The 25,844-nt window shown below is 50.5% G+C and overlaps 1 protein-coding gene across 4 annotated transcripts in view; it reads left to right on the top strand.

Annotated features, from left to right (window-relative positions):
- Positions 1-25,844, top strand: part of ZZEF1 (zinc finger ZZ-type and EF-hand domain containing 1) — a 103,158-nt gene that overhangs the window by 71,937 nt on the left and 5,377 nt on the right. For all 4 annotated transcript variants that reach the window (XR_004676343.1, XM_034989318.1, XM_034989316.1 and 1 more), the window contains 17 exons: positions 19-281; positions 1,373-1,533; positions 3,808-3,961; positions 5,284-5,423; positions 5,741-6,018; positions 7,137-7,311; positions 8,043-8,175; positions 11,966-12,159; positions 13,597-13,716; positions 14,960-15,151; positions 15,895-15,995; positions 17,156-17,291; positions 17,395-17,754; positions 19,156-19,299; positions 19,702-19,870; positions 20,062-20,160; positions 20,735-20,900. Coding sequence is in view for 3 of the 4 variants with exons in the window: in XM_034989318.1 (XP_034845209.1) it covers positions 19-281; positions 1,373-1,533; positions 3,808-3,961; positions 5,284-5,423; positions 5,741-6,018; positions 7,137-7,311; positions 8,043-8,175; positions 11,966-12,159; positions 13,597-13,716; positions 14,960-15,151; positions 15,895-15,995; positions 17,156-17,291; positions 17,395-17,754; positions 19,156-19,299; positions 19,702-19,870; positions 20,062-20,160; positions 20,735-20,900 (2,985 nt within the window). In the remaining variant the exon portion in view is untranslated. The remainder of the gene's footprint in view (positions 1-18; positions 282-1,372; positions 1,534-3,807; positions 3,962-5,283; positions 5,424-5,740; positions 6,019-7,136; positions 7,312-8,042; positions 8,176-11,965; positions 12,160-13,596; positions 13,717-14,959; positions 15,152-15,894; positions 15,996-17,155; positions 17,292-17,394; positions 17,755-19,155; positions 19,300-19,701; positions 19,871-20,061; positions 20,161-20,734; positions 20,901-25,844) is intronic.

Genomic DNA, 25,844 nt, shown 5'->3' with positions numbered 1-25,844 from the left:
CACGTCTTGCCTTTGCAGCCACTTGCCCACCCACAGCGTCACGGCCCATCCGATGGTGACCATCCGCATCAGCGACCGGCAGAGGCTCATCCAGCCTTACATCCACAACTACGCCTGGCTGCTGTTTGCCGCCCTGGCTCTCTACAGTGCCCACCTGGCCAGCGCGGAGGATGTGGACGGGGAGAAGCTGGGTCCCCGGGACCGCAACAGTGCCAGCACCCTGCGGGGCGAGTGCATGCAGCTCGTCGGCGACTGTCTGATGAAGGCTCACCAGGGAAAAGGTACTCGTCCCCGCGCACGGAACCAAGCCGGCTCTCAGCTGCTTGTGCGGGAAGTGAGATACCGCGCTTGGTGAGAGGCGGCCTGACCCGCTTGCCACGGCAGGCGCTCACCCTGCTTTGGAGCTAATTCCAGATTCCCACGTGCATCTGAGAAAAATTGTGGCATCAAAATACTTTCAGTTTCTCTAAGATACTCACGTGAAGTTGTAAAAAAAGAAGAAAGTAATAATCAAACTCCTAATGTCTGTGGATGAAGTACTTAGTATTTGAGCCTACCAGTCTTAGCTTGCCAAAGGGATGTTGTTTTTATTTTTTTAAAGATTTTATTTATTCATTTGAGAGAGAATGAGATAGAGATAGAGGGAGCATGAGAGGGGGGAGGGTCAGAGGGAGAAGCAGACTCCCTGCCGCGCAGGGAGCCCGACGCGGGACTCGATCCCGGGACTCCAGGATCATGACCCGAGCCGAAGGCAGTCGTTTAACCGACTGAGCCACCCAGGCGCCCCAAGGAATGTTGTTTTTAACCTGGAGTGCAGATCTATTCCACATAACTGCGTTCTAGATGAGAGCTGTTTGTAATTGAAGTCGTTTGACTAACAAAATACCTCAACGACTTTGACTTGACTGAGGGGCACTCGGGGGATGTAACGTGCATGTTACACTTTGGAGGTGTTTGAATCCCGCTCAGATTACAGGACTCCCTGTTCTAGGATATGGTGGGGACATCAGGCCTGTGTTGGGCAGCGCGTGGGCAGTACCAGTGTTCCCGAGCTTGCCAGTGGGGACGTAGACATCTAGTTGTGTGGGGCTACAGTGGAATTGTCATGTTTATGATTTTCTAAGTGGACCGTCCTCTTGTGTCTCTGTCTTCTGTGCTAATAAAGTACACGCATTCCTCACTACTCAGACTTTTGGTGCCTGACATCAGGGGCCAAGTAGATGTGAATAGCCAAGGAGGTTCACACTGAGTGAGCTTCGGTTTGGTTTGTGGAGAACCCAGCCATCTCCTTCCGTGTAGTGATTTATGGCATGTGCAGGAAATGACCTCATTCTAAAATTTTTAACCGTTCTCTTATTTGCTCCCCATGTAGGTCTGAAAGCTCTAGCTCTTCTTGGTGTACTGCCAGATGGTGAATCTGGTCCAGACAGTCGGGTCCCTTTGGTCGCTGTGCCCGCCTGCACGCCAGAGGAGGAGAGAGCCGTCCAGGGTGCTGAGGACCCGTCCCACGCGGGCCCTTCTGTGCACTGCAGGGTACGTCACGGTGCATTAGTAGGCAGACTCTCAGGTCGACACGGGGAGCCGTTTGCAGGTGGGGGCAGGGCAGATCCTGGGTTCTAGCCCCTGCTCTGTCGGGCCCCGGGCACATTGCCACCATCTGTTCACTTCACTTTCCCATCTGTGAAATGGGGCGAGAATACTAATACCCGTTCGTAGGCTGTTCTGAGGATTTACACACATTACGCAGCAGCTAATGTGTGTAAAGTGCTTAAGACAGTGTCCGTTGTACATTCCATATCAGTGTTAACTGTTCCTGTTACCTGCCTTCTGGTGGGATGGCAAGGAAGGAAGACTGTGTACCTAAGGAGGTTCGTTCCTGGCCCATGGCGAACACTGTGTATGCTGTGTATGCGAAGCTTTTATTTTTTAGAGCACGCGCCATAGGGGTGGGGATCAGAGGGAGGGGGAGACGGAACCTCAGGCAGACTCCACGCCCAGCGCAGAGCCCGACGTGAGGCTCCATCTCACGACCCTGAGATCATGACCTGAGCCAAAACCTAGAGCCAGACGCTTAACGGACTGAGCCACCCAGGCGCCGTGAAGCTATTCTCCTAGTGAGCCGACGGGTAATCCTCAGTGCTTTCTGTTTACCGAACAGATACGGTAGTTTGCACGCTCCTGTGTAAGTAGGAGGGAAGCCTCCTGGATCTGGGGGTAGCCTGTGACCGCAGTCTTAAAGTTAGTTTTGTGGGAGAGCACAGCGTAGCTTCTGCGATGCTGCCTCCGGAGCTTGAGGTCTCAGGTGCTGTGAGCGCCCCTGACTTGGCCTGGGGAGCGGTGGGCGTTTCTGTCCTCCATCTCTGTCACATTCACTAGTTCAGGGATCCCCCGTTTGGTGGTTGTACTCACCGAGACCCCATTGCCCTTTAGAGCAAGGCAAAAGCAAAGATGGCTGGTGAAAACCTGAGGATTCTGTCAGCTTCACTCAGCCAGAGAGGCAGCACCAGACAGACCACGTCAGCTTCAGCCTGGTCTCCGGGGCGCCAACATTTCTGACCACAAAACCCCTCGTCCGGGCGGCACTTGAGCCACCCACAGGTGGTGCTGGGCAGAGAGGACATTGTCAGCAGGGGCAGTCTTCACCCCTGAGCCTGGAACAGTTGTGTCTTCCTCTGAGCTCCTAGTGTCTCTGCACCCGTGAGCACTCTGCTCCCTGTGTGTCCACTTACCATCAGTTCATACCAGAGTGACCTGGGTGAATTTGTTTTATTCCATGGATTAAAATTGATTGCTTTTCGGGGCTCCTGGCTGGCTCAGTCTGTAGAGCGTGTGACTCTTGATCTCGGGGTTGTGAGTTCGAGCTCACAAGCTCTGTGTTGGCATAGAGCTTACTTAAAAGTAAAATCTTTAGGGGCGCCTGGGTGGCTCAGTCGTTGGGCGTCTGCCTTCGGCTCGGGTCATGGTCCCAGGGTCCTGGGATCGAGCCCCACATCGGGCTCCCTGCTCAGCGGGAAGCCTGCTTCTCCCTCTCCCACTCCCCCTGCTTATGTTCCCTCTCTCACTGTGTCTCTCTCTGTCAAATAAATAAAATCTTTAAAAAAAAAAAAAAAGTAAAATCTTTAAAATCTACTACTTTTCAGTGTGTATTTTGATGCTGAAATTGTCCAGTGTTTGGCCAGTGGAAGCTCCTCCCACCTGGCTTCGGTGTCCTTCTGATACTCCTTTTTCTCTGAGCACTTCCTTAATTTTTGTTGCAGAAGGATGTTTTGGGCTCATCTTAGAGGCTTTCCCTGGCCCAAGGAAAAAGGCCTAAGGAAGTGCAGGCCAAGCATCCTGCCAATCTGGGCAGCTTACTGCCCGACTCTTGAGCCCAGGAAAGCCTCCCCACTCCAGCGAGAGCCCCCTTAACAAGGCTCCTTGCCAAAATAAAATTCTCAAAGGTGTAAGCGAGCTCATTGTGCTAGAAAGAATTCCACACCTTTTTGTCTTCTTCCCAAGAGAAGAACTTTCTGTACGTGGCTTCTAAAGGCTAAATAGAACATATTAGAGGTTTGTAGTGGGGCCATGGCTTATGAGACTGCGGGCTCTGATGCAGGGGCATTTGGGAGATGTTTGGGAGATGGGATGCAGTGAGTACTGTCTTAATTAGAGCATAGATTTGTCACAGAAATGAGGGACATTTTCTTGGGGAATTCAAAAGTATTTTAGTCTGTAAAGACTGGCTAATGATTTTAAATATTATGTCACAGCATTAATGAGCCAACTTTTGTTAGAAGAAACCTTAATTCCTTTACATTTTGTTTTCAGGGCAAGAGAGGTGGTCCTAAGGAAGTCGGACCTTTAGACAGCAAGCAGAGAAGTAAGGCAGATGAAGAAGGTGCATCAGCTCTGAAGGGTCCTTCGTGCCAGACTCAAATTTCAGACTCACCTGCAGATGGTAGCACACCTACAGGGCATCCAGGTAGAGACTCTTTGGTCATTACCTTGATCTCTTTCATCTTAAAGCGCACACAGACCAATCCCTGAGCTATCTGTTGCACATAACTTGAAGTTGGCTAGCAGCCGAGGGCTCATGGTTTCTCAGTTTTGTGTCAGATGGTAGCGATCACACTTTGAAAGTCACCTTTCCTTCACTCTGCCTGCTTTCCTGCCTCGTTCTTCCCTAATTTCCTGAGCGCCTGCTGTGTGCCCAGCACCGAGCTAGACGGTGGGGGCGCGACAGGGACCAGGTCAGACAGACAGACACAGAGCTCCTGCCCTCACGGAGCTTGCATTCTGGGGGGGGTGTAGACCCAAGGTCCAGGTAACTGCAGTCTGAGGGGGAATGCGGCGCTGTCCACAGAGAGGGGTGGGTGGATGCTGGTGGTGACGGGTGTCTCTAACCGGAACAGACTGTATCCACAGAAAGCCTTGTAAAGGTTGGGCTGCGAGGGACCTTAGCTGCGCTAGGATCCACTCTGGGGAAGGGCTTTCTGAGCAGAAAGAACAGCATGAGCGAAGACCCCAGAGTGGGAAACCCTCAGGCGAACGCAGGGGAGAGTCCCGTTGGCAGGCACGCAGGGACAGAGCCCTGGGGGGTGCTGTGTCGCTCTGCCGTGGAGGCCCTGAGCTGCCTGTCTGGGGATAGCCGCGGCACGTTCAGAGCCGTGTGTCAAGGAGATTGACGGGCTTGAAGGTGGAGGTGCTGTGGGCTGAAGAGCCTCCTCGTTGGGGCAGCCCGGGGAGGCAGCGTCTGTCCCAGCTGCCTGCTCCGTGATGGAGGCAGGGCTGAGCACCTGGCGTCCTGCCCTGTGTGTGCGGCCAGCTCTCAGAAGAGGCTGATGGCCATCTGTGCACTGCACGTAATCCTACCTTCCGGACGATAGTCTGGTACCCCTAGTCAGTCCCTGTCCACTCTGGTCTGCATCAGCACCGGCGTCCTGGTCCACATGTAGTTTGTTCCTTCCTCGAGTGCTCACTGGGCACCTGCTATGCTCTAGTTCTAGGCGCTTGTGATAACCGAGCACCTAGAAGGGGGTAGAAATAATAAATATCACTGATTGGCTATGTTAAAGGGCGAAGGTGGCCTGAGCACCAAAGAGCAGGGTCAGGGGATGGGTGAGTGCAGAGGGGGTGCTCTGCGTTTACCTCGGGTGGTCAGGGTAGGCCTCCTTGAGCAGGATGGGTTCAGCAACGTCCCAGGTGTGTCCTCTGGCAGCACGGGGACCATGCGACACTTTACTTGCCTATCTGTACGTGCGTAGAAGCTGGCGAAATCTGAAAGCGTGATGTTTTACATCTCAGATGCTGAAAATATAGTCGTGTTGTCTCAGGAGCCCATCGAGGAAAAACGGGTTACTCCCAGCCCTGAGCAGGTGTTTGCTGAGTGTTCCCAGAAGAGGATTTTGGGATTACTAGCAGCCATGTTACCTCCCTTAAAGTTGGTAAGAGACAAATGGCGTTTTCTTTTTTGGAAGAGGGGTGGTGGTATATATGGAAAAATGTGTTTTTTTGGAAATCCGTCTACTGAAACCACCTGTTCATAGTCACGTGTGTGTCCCTGAGAGAAGCATAATCAGTTAGAAGTAGGGTCAGAGGATGATGCCTGAGGATGTCTGATTGGGCGTAGCTGTTGATGAAGGACACTGCATGGGCCCTTCGGCACTGGCCAGTTGTAACTAAGACGTGAACGGACGCAGCATTGAGTTGGTGTGGCTACGTGGATCCCGTGTTGAACAGGCATTTCTCCCTCTCTCGGCAGGACCCCACAGTGCCCGTGATGCACCTGGAGCACGTCCTCCCACTCATGTTTCAGGTTGTCATCTCCAACGCAGGCCACCTGAACGAGACCTACCACCTCACACTGGGTCTTCTCGGCCAGTTAATCACCCGCCTTTTACCAGCAGAGGTGGATGCTGCGGTGGTGAAGGTCCTCTCCGCCAAGCACACCTTGTTTGCATCAGGGGACAGTTCCATTGTGCCCGATGGCTGGAAGACCACCCACCTGCTCTTCAGCCTGGGAGCTGTGTGTCTGGACAGGTAGCCCCCGCACTCTGTCCCACCTTGGTGTTCATTTCCTTAAGTCCCTGGTCTGGCTGGTGATTGAGTTCAGTGTGTTGTCTCTTCAGTGTGCAGTAGGCGTCTCTTGTGAGAATAGAATTCATTTTACTAGAAAAGATGTCAACTGACATTAAAATTGTACTTAAAACCCACATTTGGGGCACCTGGGTGGCTCAGTCATTGAGCGTCTGCCTTCGGCTTAGGTCATGATCCCAGGGTCCTGGGATCGAGCCCTGCATCGGGCTCCCTCCTCGGCGGGAAGCCTGCTTCTCCCTCTCCCAACTCCCCCTGCTTGCGTTCCCGCTCTCGCTATGTCTCTCTCTGTCAAATAAGTAAATTTAAAAAAAAAAGTTAAAAAACAACAAAAAAAAGAAAACCCACATTAAAACAGCTGTGCAGTCTGGGTGCTATCTGCTGATTGAACTTTCTGATGATACATAGTGTGGGTTTTTTTTTTTTCCTGGCAGCAATAAGCGTAGGCTTTAGGATTGAAGAAAATAGGTCTATTTTTGTTATAAAGTAACATAATCAGGGTACCAAATTTGGAAAACAAAAATGGAGAAAAAAATCACCCTAGCTGCATCATCTTTTTTTTTTTTTAAGATTTTATTTATTTGAGAGAGAGCGAGAGTGTGTAAGTGGGAGATGGGAGAGGGACAAGCAGACTCCGCGCTGAGCGTGCAGCCTGACGTGGGGCTATCCCACAACCCCAGGATCATGACCTGAGGCAAAATCAGGAGTTGGATGCTCAACCGACCGAGCCACCCAGGCGCCCCCACCCCCCACCCCGGCTGCACCATCTTAATGCACGTGGTGCTGTTTTAATACATTGGCTTCCAAGTTTTTTTTTTCTGTATGTAGATGCGAGTATGCACAAGTGCGCACGCGTGTGTGTGCGTGTGTGACTCTTTACAGAGATGTTTTTAAAAACCTAAGTGTCTACTGAGTGTAGAGGTGACAGAGGCTTCATTCTGATAGTTTTTAAACTAGTGGGTGAGTGGCCCTTGGGCGCTGCCGCGTGTGCCTTGGAGCGTAGCGAGCAAGCTCTGCCGAGTTCGTGTGGAGCCCTGCCGCCTAACGGAGCTCTTGCCTTCCAGCCGGGTGGGCTTGGACTGGGCGTGCTCCATGGCGGAGATCCTGCGGTCACTCAGCGGTGCCCCACTGTGGCGAGATGTCATCGCCACCTTCACAGACCACTGTGTCAAGCAGCTGCCTTTCCAGCTGAAGCACAGCAACATCTTCACCCTGCTCGTGCTGGTCGGCTTCCCACAGGTACCTCGCTCTGAAGGTCAGGCCCACCTTCCCGTCCTCATCACACACAGCAGGGGCTCTGTGGCGTATAGCTTTGGGAGGTTTTTTCCCTTCATTTGCATAATTTGCATTTACGGTATTGGTATAGTTTCAAGATTGTGGGATGGTTTGTTCAACTGCATTTTTAACAGTTTAGCTATTTGATTCATTTTTATTAGCCAGTTGTTTGACTAATAAGTCACTAAGTTATTAAATCACACAGAACTTCAGAGTACAGTTGTTTCTCAGCTGGCATTCATCTTGATCTCATTTCTTTTTTTTTTTTTAAAGATTTTATTTATTTGAGAGAGAGAGAATGAGAGAAAGCACATGAGAGGGGGGAGGGTCAGAGGGAGAAGCAGGCTCCCCGCCGAGCAGGGAGCCCGATGCGGGACTCGATCCTGTGACTCCAGGATCATGACCTGAGCCGAAGGCAGTCGCTCAACCAGCTGAGCCACCCAGGCGCCCTTGATGTCATTTCTAATCTTCATGTCTCACAATTGGTTGGGACAGAGAGGACTATGAAACATGGCTTCATCCAGCAAGCATGTAAACCACCTCTGCACCGGGCCCTCGACTCAGGAGTGCCCGTCCTTGCGTACCTGTTGAAGTCCGGGGCACAAGCGGAGAGGACTGGACTTGTGTCTGCTGAAGGGCCCGTTCCTGTGTCTCTGTGCTCCTGACTTGCCTTCTTGGTCTCTGTCACGTTCTAGGTCCTCTGCGTGGGGACCCGCTGTGTGTATATGGATAACGCCAATGAGCCACATAATGTAATCATCTTGAAGCACTTCACGGAGAAGAACAGGGCTGTGATCGTCGATGTCAAAACCCGGAAAAGGAAAACAGGTCCCAAGCCTGATTATTTTTCTGAGAATGGAGGGAAGCTGTCAAATCTCTGCAATACCCTGAAATAAATGAAAATACCCTGGTTCTTGCCCCTGCATGTGATATTTTAAAAAGCAAATTATAACTCCCTGAGCGTCTTTTTCCTCATCTCTGAAGTGATGTGGTTGAATAAGGGTAAATTGGAAGACCTTAGCTGTGCTGTCTTTCTGTATATGTGGCTCCAGGGTTCTGGGGGGACACACTTAGGGTCTGAATATTTAATGTGGTCATTGGCTGGTGACTTGTTTTCTAATGGGTAATTTAAATATACAGTGGAGTCAGACAGCTACAGGAGCGTAAAACGTCTTTGAGTAATTGTGGTGACAATTTTGCTTGATCAGTAGAACAGTGAAAGTAGATCGTAAGTGACCTTTGACTTAATTTTCCAGCCCCAAAACAGCCTGGAGTATGTAACCATATGTGCCCAGTTCTGCTTCTGAAATAATCTGCTGTCTTATTCAGCTTCAGTGCTGGGCACCATCTGTGCTACTTTTGTGTGTGGGGTGAGGCAACGGTCAAGGTTCTTGTTCTTTTTCCTTTTTTGTCTTTTTTCTTTTTTGCATATTAACATCCAGTTGTTTCAGGACCATTTGTTGAACAGACTAGTTCTCCATTGAATTATCCTGGCACCTTCGTTGGAGATTAGTTTACCCACGTGTGTGTGTGTGTCTGTTTATGAGTTCTGTTATAGTCCATTAATCTAAATATTTGTCCTCACTCGAAGACCACATTCTCTTCACCATTATAGATTTATGCTAAGTCTCCAAATCAGGTTCTCCAACTTTGTTATTCTTTTGGCAGCATTGTTTTGGCTAGTCTAGTTCCTTTGCCTTTCTGTATAAATTTTAGAATCAGCTTGTCAGTTTCTATCAAGGAACCATTGAGTCTGTGTATCTGGGGAGAAGTGACATCTTAACATGACCCATGAGCACTGTATATGTCTCTCTTTATTTAGGAAATAAATTGAGATCTCTAATTTCTCTTCATCTGGCATGGAGTAGCAGCTGCTTTCTCTCATTCCTGAATTTGGTACTTTGTGTCTTCTCTTGTTTGTTTCCTAGAGTGTCTCACCAGAGATTGATCAATGTATGTTTTTAAAGATTTTTTTTTTTTTTAATTTATTTGAGATAGAGTGACAGAGAGAGAGAGCACGAGTGAGGGGCAGAGGGAGTTGGAGAAGCAGGTTTCCCGCTGCGCAGGGAGCCCGATTTGGGGCTCGATCCCAGAACCCTGGGATCGTGACCTGAGCCGAAGGCAGACACTTAACTGACTGAGCCACCCAGGTGCCCCTGTATGCTCTCACTTTAACTTGCCTGTGTCTTTACATTTAAAGTGGATTTCTTGCAGATAGCACATAGTGGAATTTTCTTTTTTAATCCAGTCTGACAATCTCTGTGTTTTCATTGAGATGTTTAGACTATTTACATTTAATGCAGTTATCAAGATGATTGAGTTTGAATGTACTAAGTTCTTGATTGTTTTTTATTTGCCTCACTTGTTTGGTTTTCCTTTTCTTCTACTTCCCCTGTTTTGTTTTTGTTTTTTAATGACTCCATTTATTTCCACTATTGGTTTTTAACTGTATCTCTTTTAATTTTTCCAGTGGTTGCTCAAGGATTTACCATAGTTTACCTTCAGGTAATTTTTTAGTGGTTGCTTTAGGGTTTATAATATTCACCTTTAACTCATTGTAGTTTACCTTCAAATAATATTCTACCACTTAACATACAGTGAGGAAACACAGATTTTATATTTCTATCCCCCCATCCTTGTGCTATTATCATTACACATTTTACTTCTACATGTTATAAACCTCGGAATAAGACATTATTTATTTTTGCTTTAAAAAGTCAGATATTTTGGGGCACTTTGGTGGCGCAGTTGGTTAAGCATCTGACTCTTAGTTTTGGCTTAGGTCATGATCTCAGGATCATGGGATCGAGCCCTGCACTGGGCTCTGCGCTCAGCACAGAGTCTACTTAAGACTCTCCCCTGCTGGGGCACCTGGGTGGCTCAGTCGGTTAAGCATCTGCCTTCGGCTCAGGTCATGATCCTGGGATCCTGGGATCGAGCCCCACATCCAGCTCCCTGCTCAGCGGAGAGCGTGCTTCTCCCTCTCCCTCTGCCTGCCACTCTGCCTACTGTGCTCTCTCTCTCTCTCTCTGTCAAATAAATAAATAAAATCTTAAAAAAAAAAAAAAAAAGACTCTCCCTGCTTGTTCGTGCACACACATGCTCTCTCAAATAAATAAATAAATCTTTAAAAAAATTTCTTGTTCAATAAAATAAAAAGAAATAAAAAATAAAAGGATATTTTAAGAAAGGTTTTAAAATGAGAAAACAATATCTTTTTATTTACTCACATGTTTACCATTTCTGGTACTCTTCATTTCTTTGTGTAAGTTCAAGTATCAATCTGGTATCATTTCTCTTTGGCCTGAAAAACTTCCCTTAACATTTCTTGTATTGCAGGTCTGCTGCCACAGAGTTTTTGTTTTGGTGTGTCCTACCAAACCAAAAAAATATTTATTTTGACTTTATCTTTGAAAGATGATACATATAAAAATCTAGGCCAAGAGTTTTTTCTTGGAATACTTTGAAGGTTTTGATCCATTTTCTTCTGGCTTACATAGTTTTGGCCGCAAAGTTTGCTGTCATTCTCTGTTACTCTTCAAATGTGTCCTTTTTTTCCCCTGGCTGCTTTTAAGATTTTTTTCTTAGTCACTGGTTTTTAGCATTTTGAATAGGATGTGCCTTGAGATGATTTTCTTTGTTTCTTCTTCTTGGGGGTTTATTGAGCTCCTGGATCTGTGGATTTACAGTGTCTATCAAATTCAGAAAAATTTCAACTATTATGTCTTCAAATAGTTGTCCCCCCCACCTCCACCCCCACCCCCTCCACCAGGATACTTCCACTAGTATCCACAAGGATGCTGGGTGGGGGGAAGACAGAATATTCCCAGGTCTGTGTGAGCTCCAAGAATTGTTCGTCCAACTGCTTTTGGTAGTTCTTTCCTAGAACTAGGTGGTTTCCCACCACACATTTGTGCAGCTCACACTCAGCCAAAGACGCGAGGAAGCTCTTGTGGCTGTCTAGAGAGGTCCCCCATACCCTGTCTGTCTTTGCCTCTTCCTTCTTTGTGATATTCTGCCCCGTAAATTCTAGCTGCCTTGACTTCCCTGAATTCACCTCTTTCTCATCAGTTCGTTGAGATTTCAGGACTCTGCTTAGATTTCTAGTCCCTGCTCCGCAGCCTAGAAATTGTCTCCAGAAGGCCTGGCTGTTGGAGGGCTCCTCTGGTTTAGGTCCCTTCTATTGGGGATCATAGTCCTATACTGCTTGTTGCCTCCTGTCTGCAAACCATTGTTTCATGCACTTTTTCAATGTTCTGGTTGTTTAAGATAGGAGAGTCAATCTAGTCCATCTTAGTTTTGTTTGGGAGTGGAGGTTCTACTTGCATGTTATATGTAAGAAGTTCCTGTAGCACTTGGAGATGACCTGTTGGTGCTCAGTAGTAGGAATGTAAATTGTCTCTCTCAGTTGCTTGTTGGATGGCTGGCCCAGTGCCATTTCTGTGCTCACCTGCCAGCCAGCCTTAGATGTAACGGCTAAGTTTGAAGCCAGGGTGATCTGCGTTTTGGGGTCTGTGGTTCTTGCTTCGGTAAGGCGCATTACTGGGGAAGAGACTTAGCTGCAGGAAGCATTAACTGCTTTCATGCCTTTGTCTTCCTGCCTGACCTCACCCTCCAGTGAAGGACTACCAGCTGGTCCAGAAAGGACAGGAGTGCAGCAGCTCTCAGGCCCAGCTGAGCCAGTACTCCCAGCACTTTGCCTTTATCGCCAGTCACCTTCTGCAAGCCAGTGTGGAGAGCCACTGTCCCGAGGCGGTGGAAGCAACCTGGGTCCTGTCCCTGGCCCTCAAAGGACTATATAAGACGCTAAAGGTAACTGTGACCTTTTTCCATTTGCTCATGAATCACTGTGATGCAACATCTGCAGGGCCTTTACTACGAGGAGATGCCATCTGATTTCGATGGTTGGTTAACCAAAGGATTTTGATTATTTTTAGGAATGGTGGAGGTCTTGCACAAGGATAGCTCTAAGGAAGAAGCAGAATTTTCCCAGTAGTTGGTTCTTTATATTTTTTTAGTACTGTTCCGTGGAACCAGGTATTTACCTGATGGGCATGTAACCTTGGAAGATGGGAAGAAACTGGATGGAATAGTTTCTCACTTTCCTCCGAACCACAGCTTCTCCGGCCCATTGTAGGGCCAGAGGAGGGGGAGAACAAAGGGGACCGGCGTCCTACGGGACTTGGAGTGATAGGCTTGGCAGTTGGGGTGGGAGGAGCTGGGAGAAGCCTTGACTTGTGGGGGAGATGGTTCTTCTGCTACCTGAGGGGCCTGACAGGGGAAAGGGATCACTTTTAGGGCGATCTTTCCCATAGAAGTAGCCATGAAAGAAGGGTTTTATTTTAAAAGTCTGTGAGTCCCTGGACTTTGGCAGAACTGCCCAGGAGGCCACAGAAGGACTCAGGCAGCACAAGGAGTCAGCACGGATGGCGCTCCAGCCCCGGGTCCCCCTGAGTGCTCGTGGTGAGGGGACCAAGCCCATGCAGCTGCTGTTTGTTGCCTCCAAGGCATTTATCACAATCTGCTCATGTTTTAGTTGTTTAATTATAGTAGCAAAGAGAAAATAAACTCTCTGAGGGCACCATGAGTCATAAAAAGCCTTTCTGAGGAGGTGAAATGTGAGATGGTAGGTGAGGGGTCTTGGCAGAGTGATGCATGCAGGGAGAGCCACAGACGCCAGGCCCAGGAACAGGCATGGTTGTCAGCGACAGGAAGAACACCTCTGGGCTTTCAGGATCCTGTGGAAGACCAGAGGAGCAGGCAGGGAGTCTGCAGCGCCCTGTCTGCCATGACTCAGGACTTAGGTTATGTTCTGACGAGCTCTGGAAGCTTTGGGAAGGCAGAGTGCTGGAGAGGGTCGTTCCTATAGGATGAAGCCCACAGAGTGTACTGGGCTCCAGAAATGCTTGCGGAGGGCGAGTCACACAGGGGGCGTCCTGGGCTCCAGAAATGCTTGCCGAGGGTGAGTCACACAGGGGGCGTCCTGGGCTCCAGAAATGCTTGCCGAGGGCCGAGCCACACAGGGGGCGTCCTGGGCTCCAGAAATGCTTGCCGAGGGCCGAATCAGACATGGAGTGGACAGACTCAGGTTGGGGCTGAGGTTTGTATGTCATCCTTCTTGCAACTCTAGAATTTGCCCACACAGTGACCTTGGGCCCCAAGCCTAGACTGGGCTCTGAAAGAACCTTGCTTCTCTCCCCATGGCTTTCCCTTGAGGCAGCTGCAGGTCATTTCCCTTTTATTTGGCAGGCTCACGGTTTTGAAGAGACTCATGCGACCTTCCTTCAGACTGATTTGCTGAAGCTGCTGGTGAAAAAGTGCAGCAAAGGGACCGGTTTTAGTAAAACGTGGCTCCTCCGGGACCTGGAGGTAAGACATGGGCCACCTGCTGCAGGCTTCCCGTGCAGGAGTGAGACCCGTGGGTTAGCCGTACCGCCTCTGCCCCGGGCACGCTCGTTCTGTGCCTCCGTTGGAACCGTGTCTCAGATTGGTGTCCCCTGTTGGAAACAGGGGTTATGACACCTCTTCTTCCTGTCTGGGAGAGAATGAATTTGACGTTTGTTCGGAGAACACTGGAGGAGAAGTATTTTATGGAAACACGTGGCTGACCGTTACGTCACGGCCATCAAGTGTGTCTGAATTATTATTTTCCTTGAAGTTCCTTCGAGCTGAAATCTGCTTATATATAAACATAATGTGTTTATTCTATGTGGGACTTTAGTTGACAGTTTCCATCTTATCACAGTTCCCTCTGGGCCTCAGATTGGTCTTGGTGGAATTGCTCTGGTCTCTGAGTGTGCCAGCCTCTGGTCCAGGAAAGGCTGCTGCTGTGCGGGGGGGGGTCAGCCAGCCTTGCTCTGGCACCCAGAGGCCTGAGCTCGAGGAGCCTGCTGTCCAGCACGGCGGGAGGGGTTGGTTTGGTTTCAGGAAGCGGTGCTGAAATATAGCAGTGGAAAACCTGGAGAGCATCTGGGCTCTCGTTCTGAGGAAAAACTAATGAATTTTAAATTAGATTTGCAGAAAATGTGAAATATAGAAAAGAAAAACTTCACATTCCGCCCCACAAACACGGTCACTGTTAGTATTTTCTGAACTGCCTTATTCCAGTCGTTCCCACCTGCGGCCCTGTCGCGTGTGTAGACGCAGATGGTACAGTGTGTGACCCTCAGACGCAGTGGGGGAGTGCGGTGGCCGCTTCCCCGAGTCACTAGGTGGTTTTCATGACCCCCGTCGTAACGGCTGCAAATGACACACGAAGGTGGATCTCAGCTTCACTGACTGTAACGTGCTTTACGTTATTCCTAAAAGGAGAGTTACTGGCTGGGTCAAAGGCAGTAGACGTTACAGCTCTTTACATCTCACCAAAACACGTTCTCAAAGTGATCCCAACTTGCGTTGTCAGCCGCAGAGGTCCCTCAGTTTTAGTTAGCATGTCTTTGATGATAGCTAAATGGAACATGTTTTCATGTGTTTTCTTTTGTTACTAATTTTACATTCCCTTTGTGAATCCTTACATCTTTTAAAAAGGTCAAATATTTTCTACCATTTAAGGGTTAGAGATCTCACCCACTGAGCCCCCACACCCCTGCCCTGCATGGTCTTCTGTCTGTAGATCCTGTCCATCATGCTGTACTCCTCAAAGAAGGAGATTCACACCTTGGCCGAGAACACAGCCCTGGAGCAAGACGAGCGAGGGGACCAAGAGGAGGAGGTGGAAGGCACTGTCAGCAGCCCTGCTGAGCCGGAGCAGAAGAAGCTGGATCCCCTGGAAAGCCTGGATGAGCCCACCAGAATATGTTTCTTGGTGAGTTCGGGGGCCGTGGTGAAGCTAAGGGATGGGTCGTCTTTGGCTTGCACCGTGTTTTTGCCTTCATGCAAAAATGCCTCAGTCTGACGTGCCGAGAAGTCGCTTCCTGAAGACTCAGTCTGAATTGTGCAGAATTGATCCGGAAGAACGGAAAAATCTTTACACCAGTCATTTTTAAGGTTTTTGGGCCTAAAAGCTTTAGATCATCTCTCCCATGACATAAGCACATGCAGTTTTGCTCATAATTTGCAGCCCTTCGATGCATGGTGTCCCCTCGTGGTTTCTGAGATGCATTCTCTTACGTTCCCTGGGGATACACTCTTCCTCGAATGGTGGCTGCAGGTGACACAGTGACCTTGGGCCGCAAGCCTAGACTGGGCTCTGAAGGAACCTTCATAGCCAGAGGGTATGGGGCGGGGATCAGAAAAGCAAGCACATCTCTGGACCGATGTGCCAGTTGTCGGAGTTGAGTGCGTGGCAGCTCCAGGCGGAGGGCACCGTGGGGGGCGGCAACTGTTGACTGTTGGCGTTGCGTGCAGTGGTCTGCTATTTCCGTGCTTTTTGTTTTCTGTGAATGTATAATCCCAGAGCAGATTCTGCAGTCCATGTTTTAGAGTTTATCATTTTATTTGCTCCAAGTGACCACACGATACTCAGAAATTATAGCCTGTGGTGACTTTAGAAAATAATTGTTGTATCCCTTGAGTTCGTCTCTCTTGTGCTTCCTCCATGGCCTGCAGATGGCGCACGATGCGCTCAATGCCCCTCTGCACATCCTCCGGGCCATATACGAGTTGCAGATGAAAAGGACCGATTCTTTCTTCCTGGAGGTTCAGAAGAGGTGAGGACCCCGAGATGCAGCTGACGTGCAGCGAGTGGGAGAGCAAGGGAGGGCAGGGCCATGATTGCCTCCTGCCAGCAAGCTCGGGGTAGAAACTCCTGTGAGGCCGACTCGTGGACCTGGTTTTCAGTTCTTCATGCAGCGCTGTGAAAGCTGACCGCGCCGCACGGCCTGAGTCCTCTTGAGCTGTGCCGTGTGTCCCTCTGGGTGCAGACGTTGCGGCAGATGCCAAGGTTTCTCCCATTCGTCGTCCTGGGGCAGACAGTGCCAACCAGGGCCTTCTGGTCAGAGTGTTGTTTGCACATTATCTTCATGGATTTCCCCAAGGGTTACCATAAAGTTAATAATACTCCCTTTCTCTTGGCCAGGAAGTTCAGCCTGGTTGTCTCCCAAATGTGTGTGGAACTTTACCTGTCGTAGCTAATCTCTCCCTCTGTCTGTCATATCCTAGTTTTGACTTCTTATTCTAACTTACATTCAGTTCCAACTTAATTTTTCTTTTATGTTTTTATCTTCTATTTCTGTTTTCCTGTATTTCTTATATGTTGCCTCAGATCCTTTGTGAAATGAAGCAGGGCACAGTCTAACCTGCTGTAACTAAGAAACCCAGAAATATCGGGTCAAGGAAGATAGAATTTGTTTTTTCTCTCGTGGCAGTCCAGGGTGGGTAGGCAGCTCTGCTCTGTGAATGACCCTGTATCCCCAAGGGTATTGTTCGCCTGCGTGTTGTCCCGTGGCTCCCCCATACCCACCTGTGTTCCAGCCCAGAGAGGGGGAAGGTAGAGAGAGGAGGGCATCCTCAACCCGGCTGCCTCCTGTGGGCGAGGACCTAGTTGCATCGCCCCGTCTAGCGGAAGAGGGGCTGGGCACCCTGTTGCCAGCTGGGTGGTTGTGTACCTTGCTAAAGCTTCTGGGAACTTTGTTTCTGAGATCCCGAGGGACAGTTTGCATCCTCCGCCACCAGGGGGTCTGTGCACGTCTGTGTGCATGAGTAAATAAATGAGTGCTGTGAGTCTAGATGGCAGAATATGGGGGGCGATAATGTCATTGCAGAGTAACAGGACAGTAACTCGGATCGGTATTTCTGACAAGTTTCACTGCGGGCTGAACGCTTAGCTTTCTGTGATGTATGTACCCAGCCTTGTGCCTCTTCTCCCCAGGTTTGATGGGGACGAGCTCACCACGGATGAAAGGATTCGGACCCTGGCTCAGAGGTGGCAGCCCAGTAGGAGTCTGAGACTAGAGGAGCAGAGTGCCAAAGCCGTGGACACAGACATGATTATCTTACCGTGTTTGGTATGTTGCGTCCACCTTGGACACGAAATGTCTGCCCCTGGCCCCCAGCCCCCACCCAGTGGTGAGGGGGCAGGCCGCGGTAACGGTGGTCTTGGGTTTGCAGTCCCGGCCTGCACGCTGTGACCAGGCCACGGCTGAATCGAACCCTGTGACCCAGAAGCTCATCGCCAGCACGGAGAGTGAACTGCAGCAGAGCTACGCCAAGCAGCGACGTAGCAAGAGCGCCGCCCTCCTGCACAAGGAGCTGAACTGCAAGAGCAAGAGGGCTGTCCGAGAGTACCTGTTCCGCGTGAACGAGGCCACGGCCGTCCTGTACGCCCGCCACGTGCTGGCCTCCTTGCTCGCCGAGTGGCCTGGCCACGTGCCAGTGAGTGAGGACACCCTGGAGCTCAGTGGCCCGGCCCACATGACCTACATTTTGGACATGTTCATGCAGCTGGAAGAAAAGCACCAGTGGGAGAAGGTGATTGTTGAGCAGGCCAGGCTGGGCACTCGCCCCCTTTGTTCCTCGGGCCCCCCCCCCCCCCGCCATGTTTGAACCTGCTTCCTCTGGTGCGGGCCTCCCCGGCGGGAGGCCACCTGTGTGGGCGTGCGGCTCCACGGCAGCTGTGGGTGCAGCAGCGGCTGGGTGGGGGCACAGCTGGGCTCTCTCAGGTCCTGGCCTGGAGCGGAGCTCCCAGCCTAGGGCAGACTTGGTGCGCAGAGGGTACCTGACAGCGTGATCCCATGGAGCCTGCCTCTGCACTCGTCCCAGCCGGTCTCTTCCCGTCTATGCCGAGCCCAGGGGACGTGGTGAATTACGGCTGATGGCCTGTCCCCGTGGCACAGGAGCCTCCCGGGTGTTTGGGGGGCACTTGCACCTGTTCCCCTGTAACCAGGGAGAGTTCCGTCTTGAGGAAGTGCAGCCCGAGGCCCCGGCCTCTGGAAGGCAGGTGTGAGGTCTGCAGCTTAACCCCATGGTCCGATTCTGAGTTTCCAGGCCCCTGGTTCTGTTCTTAAGTCAAATCTTCCACGTCGTCTTTGAGAGCAGAGCAGGGTAGCGATTCCCAGGGTGAACGCACCCAGAGGAGCCGCACAGCAGAACACGGCCTGGTCTGGGCCGGGGGGAAGCCATGGACGCCTCCTCCAGCTGAGCTGGGAAGTTTTCTGACCACCTTCCAGCTTCCAAGTGCAAAAATCTTGAGTCACATTTACTGCCGCCGCCTTCATCCCTGTCCCCTTGGCACCCACACACGCACGGTGTACCCTTACCGCCCCATGTATGCCCTGCGGGGGGATTCCTCCGGAAGTGAGTTTATCTTCTCATCCTTAATTTGCCTGTGTAAGAACACCGCTGGTTGCAGAGCCCCCTAGATCTGTTCCCAGCCCCACAGTCTCGGAGGTGTTGGCAGCTTTGCCGTAGCCGCTCCTCTCATGGAAGTGCCACAGGGGAGCATGGCCTCCCCCCATCCTTGCCCCACGGAGCCCCCAGTTCCACACCTCTTTGGCATGTGTCCCCTTGTACGGTCATTGTTTCTCTGTGCGTCCCTCCTCTGCTTGGCTCAGGACTCTGCAGGGCCCGGGACCACCTCTGATTGGTTCTCTTGGCTTTCTCAGAGCTCCCAGAAGTGGTGTTTTCAGGAAGGACTGAGGCGGAGGCGTCCCGGTCCACAGCAGGGCCCCCTCCCCGCCGCGGGAGGCGTCCCAGTCCACAGCAAGCCCCCCCACCCCACCCCCATGGGAGGCGGCTGGAAGAGTTGGCTTCAGGGGTGGGGCCGGGGGCCAGAGTGAAGCCAGCCCCTTTGGATGGGCCTTGGGTTGAAACGGACGCGTCCTTTTTCCTGCCCCTGGTGGCTCTGACGCTCTCTGCCTCACATCCTGCCAGATCCTGCGGAAGGTGCTCCAGGGCTGCCGAGGGAGCATGCTGGGGACCATGGCCCTGGCTGCCTGCCAGTTCATGGAGGAGCCCGGGATGGAGGTGCAAGTCAGGGAGTCGAAACACCCATATAACAATAACACGAACTTTGAGGTACGTCCAGGGCACGTGGCTGGCAGGACCTACGAGAGCTGCTGAGAATCTCATCCCCTCTGGGCAGTCCTCCCTCTGTCTCCCCAAAGCCAGGGAGTCTCCACAGCCCAGTCTTCTGACCTTGTCTCAATAGGAAACTGGGCCTGGGGGGAGGCATTCGCTTCTCCTGCAACAAGGTCCTTTCAGGGAACCCTTGGCATCTTCGACACTGAGTCCGCGTGCGGGCCTGGGTTCAGCCCTGGCTGCACCGTCTCCTGATGATGTGGCCACACTGTGGAGGCCCCTGCCCTTTGTCTCAGTGCCCAGGCGCGTGCTCCCCCTCCTCCTTGTCTTAGGGTTGCAGGGCGTGGCCCGAGACAAGCCCTGGGGAATGACAGACGTGTCCTTGTGTCCCCTCCCCAGGATAAAGTCCACATCCCAGGTGCAGTCTACCTCTCCATCAAATTCGACTCGCAGTGCAGTACAGAGGAGGGCTGTGATGAGCTGGCCATGTCCAGCAGTGGTGACTTCCAGCAGGACCGACACACTTTCAGTGGGTCCCAGCAGAAATGGAAGGATTTTGAGCTCCCAGGTAGTAAATACATCCTCAGTCATCTAGACCCTTCACATCGAGTACTGAAGTTCAGTACTGAGAAGAGGGATGTTGTGGCGGGGGGGGGGGGGGCGTCACCCCGGGTTTAGCCTTTTTCATCAGGAGCCTGTCACTTGCCATTCCCCGTTGCTGCGGTGTCCTGAGCTGTCTCTGATTCTTGTGTGACCCAGGAGATACTCTGTACTACCGCTTCACCTCTGACATGAGCAACACGGAGTGGGGTTACAAATTCACTGTGACGGCGGGACACCTGGGGCGATTCCAGACAGGTATGTGTGCTACTCTTTCCGTCCGCAGGCTCTTCTGGCCAGGGACCCTCTGTGGATGCAGGGGCCACTGTGTCACTGATGTTTGTTGAGATCGAAGCAGCTGGGCGCCTGGGTGGCTCAGACGGTTGAGCGTCTGCCTTCGGCTCAGGTCGTGATCCCGGGGTCCTGGGATCGAGCCCCACATCGGGCTCCCTGCTCCTTGGGAGCCTGCTTCTCCCTCTGCCTCTCTCTCTCTTTCTCTCTGTCTCTCATGAATAAATAAAATCTTTAAAAAAAAAATCGAAGCAGCTGCTTTTCTCGGAGCCTTCCACATGTCCCTCTGAATGTGCTGTGGCAGCTAGTGGTCAGCATGAGTGGACAGAGGAGGGGCCGCCTGCGGGGCCACAGAAGACGCTTCTCTTAGAATTCACAGGGCTTGTTGCAAAAAGGAGAAACTGGAAATGTTATCCTCTGTTGCTCTTATCAAAGGCATAATTTTAGGCAAAATTTAAATGATCATAGTTGTTTTATTCTATTTATTGAAACTCACGCAGTTCATGTTTCTAAATCTCTGTGTTTTGTGGGTGTGGGCCAGGGTTCGAGATTTTGAAGCAGATGTTGTCAGAAGAAAGAGTTGTGCCACACCTCCCGCTGGCCAAAATTTGGGAGTGGCTGGTGGGTGTGGCTTGTCGCCAGACTGGCCACCAGCGATTAAAAGCCATCCACCTGCTTCTGAGGATCGTCCGTTGCTGCACCCACAGGTGAGCTGCCCTCCGTGGGTCCTTTGCGGGGCGTTCGGACTGTGAGGACCTCCTCCCACTCTGTGGCTTGTCATTTCTCTTTCAGGGGTGTCTGATGGAAAGAAGGCTTCTAATTTTAAGATCTTACAGTTCATCGAGCGTTTTTGTTTTTGGGTTTTTTTAGTGGTAGTACTTTTACTGTCCTGTTCAGGAGATGTTTGCCGTACTCCGTCTTGGGGTTGTGACGATATTTCCTGTGTTCTCCAAGCTTGTTTCTTCTGTCCCATCTAGCTTATGTTCCACGTGGAATGACTACTGTGCGTGATGCGAAGTGTTGAGTCAGGGTTGGTTATTCGAACTTGAGTCTCCCCCCGACCCCATAGACCAGCTTTTCCCTCCCCTCACTCCAGCGCCACCTCTGTCGCCAGGAAGGTGTCCACGTACGCATACATCCGAGTCTGCTCTCCTCCATCCCTTGGTCTTCTCGGGTCACTGCGTTCAGTGTTGTAGCTTTATGACAAATGTACGTATCTCGGCGTATAAACCCGTCGTTCTTCCTCTTTGAGGATGTCCTGGATTATCCAACCCTGCACATCCCATGTGTCTTAGACTTGGTTGCTTCCTTTCTCTTGCTTTTCCCGCTTTAGCGAGAGGTCACTGAAAAAACCGTGGAATGTTTAAAGTGTAGAAGGTGATGATTTCGCGTATGTCCGTGTGGCGAAAGCGTTCCCTGTCGGGTTGGTTGACGCACCCAGCACCTTACGTGGTCACCTCTGCTGTGCGTGACAACAGTGACCATCTGCTCTCTTGCGGAAACTGGCTTTTCAGGAAATTTCTGTTTCCTGAAAATGATGCAGCGCGATGCACCGTTGTCTCCTGTTGTCGCCATGGTGCATATTAGATCCTCAGACCTTATGCACCCCACAGCTGGAGGGTGTGTTCCTTTGACCGGCCTCTCCCCGTCTCCCTCACCCCCAGCCCCTGGCAACTACCAGTCTGTTCTCCGTGTCTGCGAGTTTGTCCGGTTTGTTTGGGTTTCCACGTAGAATTGAGATGGCCCAGGGTTTGTCTTTCTCGGGCTTATTCTACTCCAGGCCCGTCGTGTTGCAAACAGCCACGCTCTCGTGGCTGAAGAATACTCCGTCGCGTGCCCAGCACCGCATGGGCTGTATCCGCTCTTCCATCAGCAGACACTCTTGTTTGTTTCCAACCTTGGCCGTTGCGAACATCTGAGCGCAGGTATCTTTTGGAGGTAGCGATTCGTGTGCTTTTGCTCTAAACCCACTAGTGCGCTTGCTGATCACACAGTAGTTGTGGTTTCAGTTACTCGGGGAAGCTCATCTCGGTCTCCACAGTGGCCGCACCGTGTGCGTTCTCACCAGCAGCATGTCCTCACCAACACCTGTCGTCTCCTGTCTTTTCGATGATAGCCATCCCCACACGTGCGAGGCCGTATCTCGTTGTGGTTTGACTTGCATTTCCCTGACGATGAGTGATACAAGCCCCTGTCTTTTCATGTGTCTCTTGGCCATCGGCATGTCTTCTTCGGGAAAGTGTCCGTTCAGGTCCTTGGATTATATTTTAATTGGGTTATTTGGGTTCTTTTGAAACCGAGTTAAATGAGTTCCTCGTATATTTTGGATGTTAATCCCTTACTGGCTATGTGGTTTAAAAATATCTTCTCCCATTCCGTAGATGCCTTTCCATTTGTTGATGGTCTCCTTTGCCGCGCAGAAGCTTTTTAGTTTGATGTAGTCCCATGTCTCTTTGCTTTTGTGTGAAATTCAAAAAATTGTTGCCAAGACCAATGTCAAGGAGCTTAGCCCGTATGTTTTCTTGTGGGAGTTTTGCAGTTGGAGGCCTCTCATTCAAATCTTTAACCGATTTTGACTTGATTCTGTGCGTGATGTAAGGGAGGGAGCCAGTCTCGTGCTGTTGTATGTGGTTAGCCAGTTTTTCCAACACATGTGTTGGGGAGACTGTCCTTTCCTCATTGCATATTCCTGGCGCCTTTGTCAGAATTAATTGGCCGTATATGCATGGGTTTACTGCTGGGCTCTCTGTCCTGTTCATCAGTCTTTATGCCTGTTTCTGTTCCAGTACCATACCGTTTGGATTGCTGTAGCTCTGTATCATGGTTTAAAATTGGGATGTGTGAGGCCTCCAGGTTTGTTCTTAAGATTGATTTGGTTATTCAGGGTCTTCTGTAGTTGCACGTGAATTTTAGGGTTGTTTTTCCTATTTCTGTGAAAATGCCGTTGGGATTTGGATAGGTGCTACATGGACTGTGTACATTGCTTTGGGCAGCATGAACATTTTAACTGTATTCTTCAGGCCCTGAACATGGATCATCCTTTACACTTGTGTGTTCTCCGGTTTCTTTCAACGTTCTACAGTTTTCAGTGTACAGACTGTTTACCTCCTTTGCAAAAATTTATTTCTAAGTGTTTTATTCTTTTTTACCCCATTGTAAATGGGTTTGTTTCCTTAATTTCTCATTCTGATAGTTCGTTGTTAGTGCGTAGAAATGCAGCTGATTTTCTGTATTGATTTTGTGTCCTGTGACTTTACTGAATTTATTAGTTCTAATGTTTCTTCTGTGGAAGAAGTTTCGTCTTTGGTGTTTTCTGTTTGGGATGTCATCTGCACACAGACGGGTCTACATCTTCTTTTCTAGTGTAGATGCCTTTTGTTTCTGTTTCCTGCCTAATTGCTCTGGCCAGAATTTCCGGTACCTCATAGTGTTCCTACTCCACGTGTTTGTTTCTGTCCACGCACATGTGCACACGCCTCCTCTCACCTGATGGGGTTTTGACTCTTGACAACACTGAACCCCGTAACCCACAATTGTTAAATATCGGCTCCTCTCTACAGTCCTCCACTGCTCAGGTCTGAGTCACGCCTTACAGGTTTCTCTGTAGACGGCCTGCACAACATTCCATTAGCTTTATCTCTAGGAAGTTAATGGGTTTGATGCTATTGTAATTGGTGTTTTAGAATTCTTATTTGTAATTGTTATTGTTTCTGCTCATATGTAATTAGTTTTTGTGTATTTCCTTTGTATGCAATGACCATGCTCTATTTGTTAACTTTAAGAGAGCGTGTGTAGATTATTCAGAGCACAGTCATGTTATCTACAAATAACTGGTTTTAGTTCTTCCTCTCTGTCCTTAGAAGCTTTTTTTTTTTTTTTTTTTTTTGTCTTTTTGCCTTTTTGCACTAGCCAGGACCTCCCGTAGAGTATTGAGTAGAAGTGGGGATTAAAGATATATTGCCTCGGGCGCCTGGGTGGCTCAGTCGGTTAAGCGACTCGACTGCCTTCGGCTCAGGTCACGATCCTGGAGTCCCGGGATCGAGCCCCGCATCGGGCTCCCTGCTCGGCGGGGGGTCTGCTTCTCCCTCTGACCCTCCTCCCTCTCATGCTCTCTGTCTCTCATTCTCTCTGTCTCAAATAAATAAATAAAATCTTTAAAAAAAAAAAAAAAGATATATTGCCTCGTTCCTCATCTTGGAGGGCAGGTGTTGGCAACTCTGCCCCACGCATCGTCCACACACTCAGACCCCTGCCTGTCAGGGGTTCAGTGTCCGTCTCTAGCATTTCTTTTTTTAAGAGAGAGAGAGAGAGAGAGCATGTGAGTGGGGGGCGGGGGGCGGTGCAGAGAGAGAGTCTCAAGCAGGCTCCACACCCAGTGCAGAGCCTGACAGGGGGCTCGCTCTCACAACCCCAAGATCATGACCTGAGCCAAAATCAAGTCAGATGCTTACCTGGCTGAGCCACCCAGGTGCCCCCCACCCCAGCACTTTTAAGGCACACAGACACAAGGTGCCAGTCAGAGTGGAGGGATACCGAAGTAGCAGGGCATCTTCTGGTGTAATACGGAGCTGTAATTTTACAATGAAGGGCTCTCCGAATCAGGGAAGGCAGTCCGTCTGCGTGCAGGCAGCAGAGGGAGGGGTAAGCGGACTGTGATTGCTGTTTTCCCTTTCTCCTGGTGTGAGGAAAGGTCCCTTAGCCCGTAGGGGCTCAGTTCTGTTCTTTGGAGAGCAGGTTGCGGTGAGAACCGTCTGGTTGAGTGATGGGTTTGAAACCGTCTTCAGAAGGCTGGGCCCTTCCTGGCCGCGTTGTGGATGTGCTTCTGCAGTGTGCTGACCTTCCTCAGGCCCGGGGCAAGACTGGGTGGGCAGAGGGGAAAGGCAGCCCCGGGGGAGGGAGCGGGGGCAGACGTGGCATGAGCCACGCAGGTGCATTGACCTCAGTCCCTGAGCGCTTTCCTGGAAGCTCCGCTGTAGAGCTGTCTCTTTAAATCAAACCAAGTTTTCCCCTTGCTTTACTTTAGGAAGACTCACTGCTCTGGGAGAAAGTGATTGGCTCCAAGAGTAAATGTACAGAATACTTTTTAAAGCTGTACATTAAAGAGAAAAGGCAAAATTTAAGATTATAAATCATAAAGTCATGTAGTGAGGCCCAGAATATTATTTGCTTCATAACTTTTCTCCTCTGAAGGATGCTGAAGTGGAATGAAAAGTACTTCCTCCCTCTGAGTCAAAAATGTCAACGAGTCTCTCCCCAGAGGCCCACGGAATTGCAAAGGGTTCTGGCCCGAGCGCCCTCATTCACATATTTCTTATGTTTTATGAGCCTAAGATTGTAATATTGGTCATCACCGTCTTTTAAATCTTTTCTTATTCTCTGATTGTTGAAGCAACGAGCGTTGCAGAAAAGCTAGGAAACTTGGGCGCCTAGGTGGCTCCGTCGGTGAAGCGTCTGCCTTCGGCTCAGGTCGTGATCCCGGGGTCCTGGGATCGAGTCCCGCATCGGGCTCCCTGCTCCGCGGGGAGCCTGCTTCTCCCTCTCCCATTTCCCCCGCTTGTGTTCCCTCTCTCGCTGTCTCTCTGTCAAATAAATAAATAAAAATCTTTAAAAATAATAATAGCAGGTGAAGGGGCGCCTGGGTGGCTCAGTCG

Source organism: Mirounga leonina, unplaced genomic scaffold, assembly GCF_011800145.1.
Source record: "Mirounga leonina isolate KUSES-001 unplaced genomic scaffold, KU_Mleo_1.0 Mir_488, whole genome shotgun sequence".
Lineage (NCBI taxonomy): Eukaryota > Metazoa > Chordata > Mammalia > Carnivora > Phocidae > Mirounga > Mirounga leonina.
This window is presented reverse-complemented; position numbering and strand designations above follow the sequence as displayed.